The sequence below is a fragment of the Tupaia chinensis genome, unplaced genomic scaffold (genome assembly GCF_000334495.1).
Source record: "Tupaia chinensis unplaced genomic scaffold, TupChi_1.0 Scaffold000465_1, whole genome shotgun sequence".
NCBI classification, from domain to species: Eukaryota; Metazoa; Chordata; class Mammalia; order Scandentia; family Tupaiidae; genus Tupaia; species Tupaia belangeri.
The window spans coordinates 872,290-873,785 of NW_006159974.1; the positions used below are offsets into that span (position 1 = coordinate 872,290).

Sequence of the window (1,496 nt, forward strand, 5' to 3'; positions counted from 1 at the left end):
GACAGCCATGGGTTCCTTTCGTCATCTCTGTGCTCAGATTCCGTCCTGAGCACTCAGCATGCCACGTGGCCTCTTGTATCGAGGAAGGCCTGGAGGCTGGCCCACTCAGTGTCCAAGTCTTAGCCCGGTCCCTGAGCCACCTCTGAACTCTCCCAAGGCGTGAATCCACAGAGGGAGCAAGGATGAAGCCTTAGGCTTGGGGACCTCGTCTGGAGCTCGATCGTCCTCCCAGATGGGAAGGATCTGCTGAAATCCTTGCCAGCTGTGAGGTGGAAGGCAGCCCATTCCCTGCCAGCCGAGCCCCACCTGGACCCCCTCTGCCTCTGCCAGGGTGGGATGGGGGCTTACACTTGGCCTGGCAAAGATCCTAGCCACCAGGGCACAGAGGCAGGGGGTTCCGGCCACACGGAATGGCAGTGCTGGAAGCCCAGTGAGCAGGGTGCTTTCCTGCGCTACGAACTTGCATTGGTCCCTGACCGTGGGGCAGTGGGTGGTGCTGCTGTCACCGCCTGGTCACTTCACCTTGGGCTGCTCCCAAGGACATTTGTGCCCGTCTAACAGGGAAGAGGCTCTGGAAGCCTTAATGGTAGTCCCGGGAGGTTTAGCAGGCTGAGGGTCTGAAATATGTCGTTGGCCCCGGCCCTTGCAGGGCCTTCCCCAGCTGGGGACCATGAGTCTGTGTCCCCAGTCGGGGGAGTGGCTTTGGCTTGTAGGAGCAAGATCAACCCGAGGGAAGGAGGGAATGTTGTCTGAAGGCTGGGGTGCTGGGGCAGCGAGCAGGGATGTCTCCTAGGGCTGGGGAACGTGGGAGCCACAGCTAGAGCTCAGTTTACCGGCAGGCACAGGGTGGAGAGGAGGGTGGGATGGGGTAGGAGGGTCCCCTAAGGCCTCTTCTAAGTTTGAGTCTGCATCAGGGCTGGGAAATCCAGACTCGTCCACTGCCCAATCTCCCAGGGGATAACGGGAAGAAATCCTACCCTGCTCCGCCCCCCTGGCTGCTCTTCCCGGCCTTCAGAGACCTGCCCAGACGCCCCTACTCGGCTAGCCAGGGCCCACCGCCTCCTCCGCTCATCCGGGCGTTCAAGATCCCGGAGACTTGGCGCCCTCCCTTCCCTCACCGGGTCCTGGATGCCCCTCCGCTGTCCTCTCCCCTCCATCACCCCTCTTCCTCCTCCTCCCCCCATAGCTCCTCTGACGCCCTTTCCCAACGCCCCCCCAGCCCTCGCACACTCCCTGGACCTGCTCTTGTGCTCCTCAGTCTCTCTTAACCCGGGGCCAGGAGGGGGCCGGTGGGCCCGACGTGGGCCCCTGGGCGCGGCTCCCCGGTGGTCCCGGAGTAGAAGGAGCCGCTTTTCCCGCCGTGCCGAGGCCCGGGAAGGAGAAAGGACGACAGGAGACCGGGTGCAGTCCCTAAAACAGGCTCTTTAATAACATTTATGTCTTCACTGAAGAGCTTCGTTTTCCCAGCCGGCGGGCCGGGCGGCGGCGGCGCTAGT

At 62.8% G+C, this 1,496-nt stretch overlaps 1 protein-coding gene across 1 annotated transcript in view; it reads right to left on the reverse strand.

Annotated features, from left to right (window-relative positions):
- Positions 1-1,264: 1,264 nt before the first annotated feature.
- The window catches only part of SH2B2 (SH2B adaptor protein 2), a gene marked incomplete in the record, with an annotated part of 12,097 nt that continues 11,865 nt past the window's right edge, over positions 1,265-1,496 (reverse strand). The window contains 1 exon segment of the mRNA XM_027774634.1: positions 1,265-1,491. Coding sequence (XP_027630435.1) covers positions 1,265-1,491 — 227 coding nt within the window.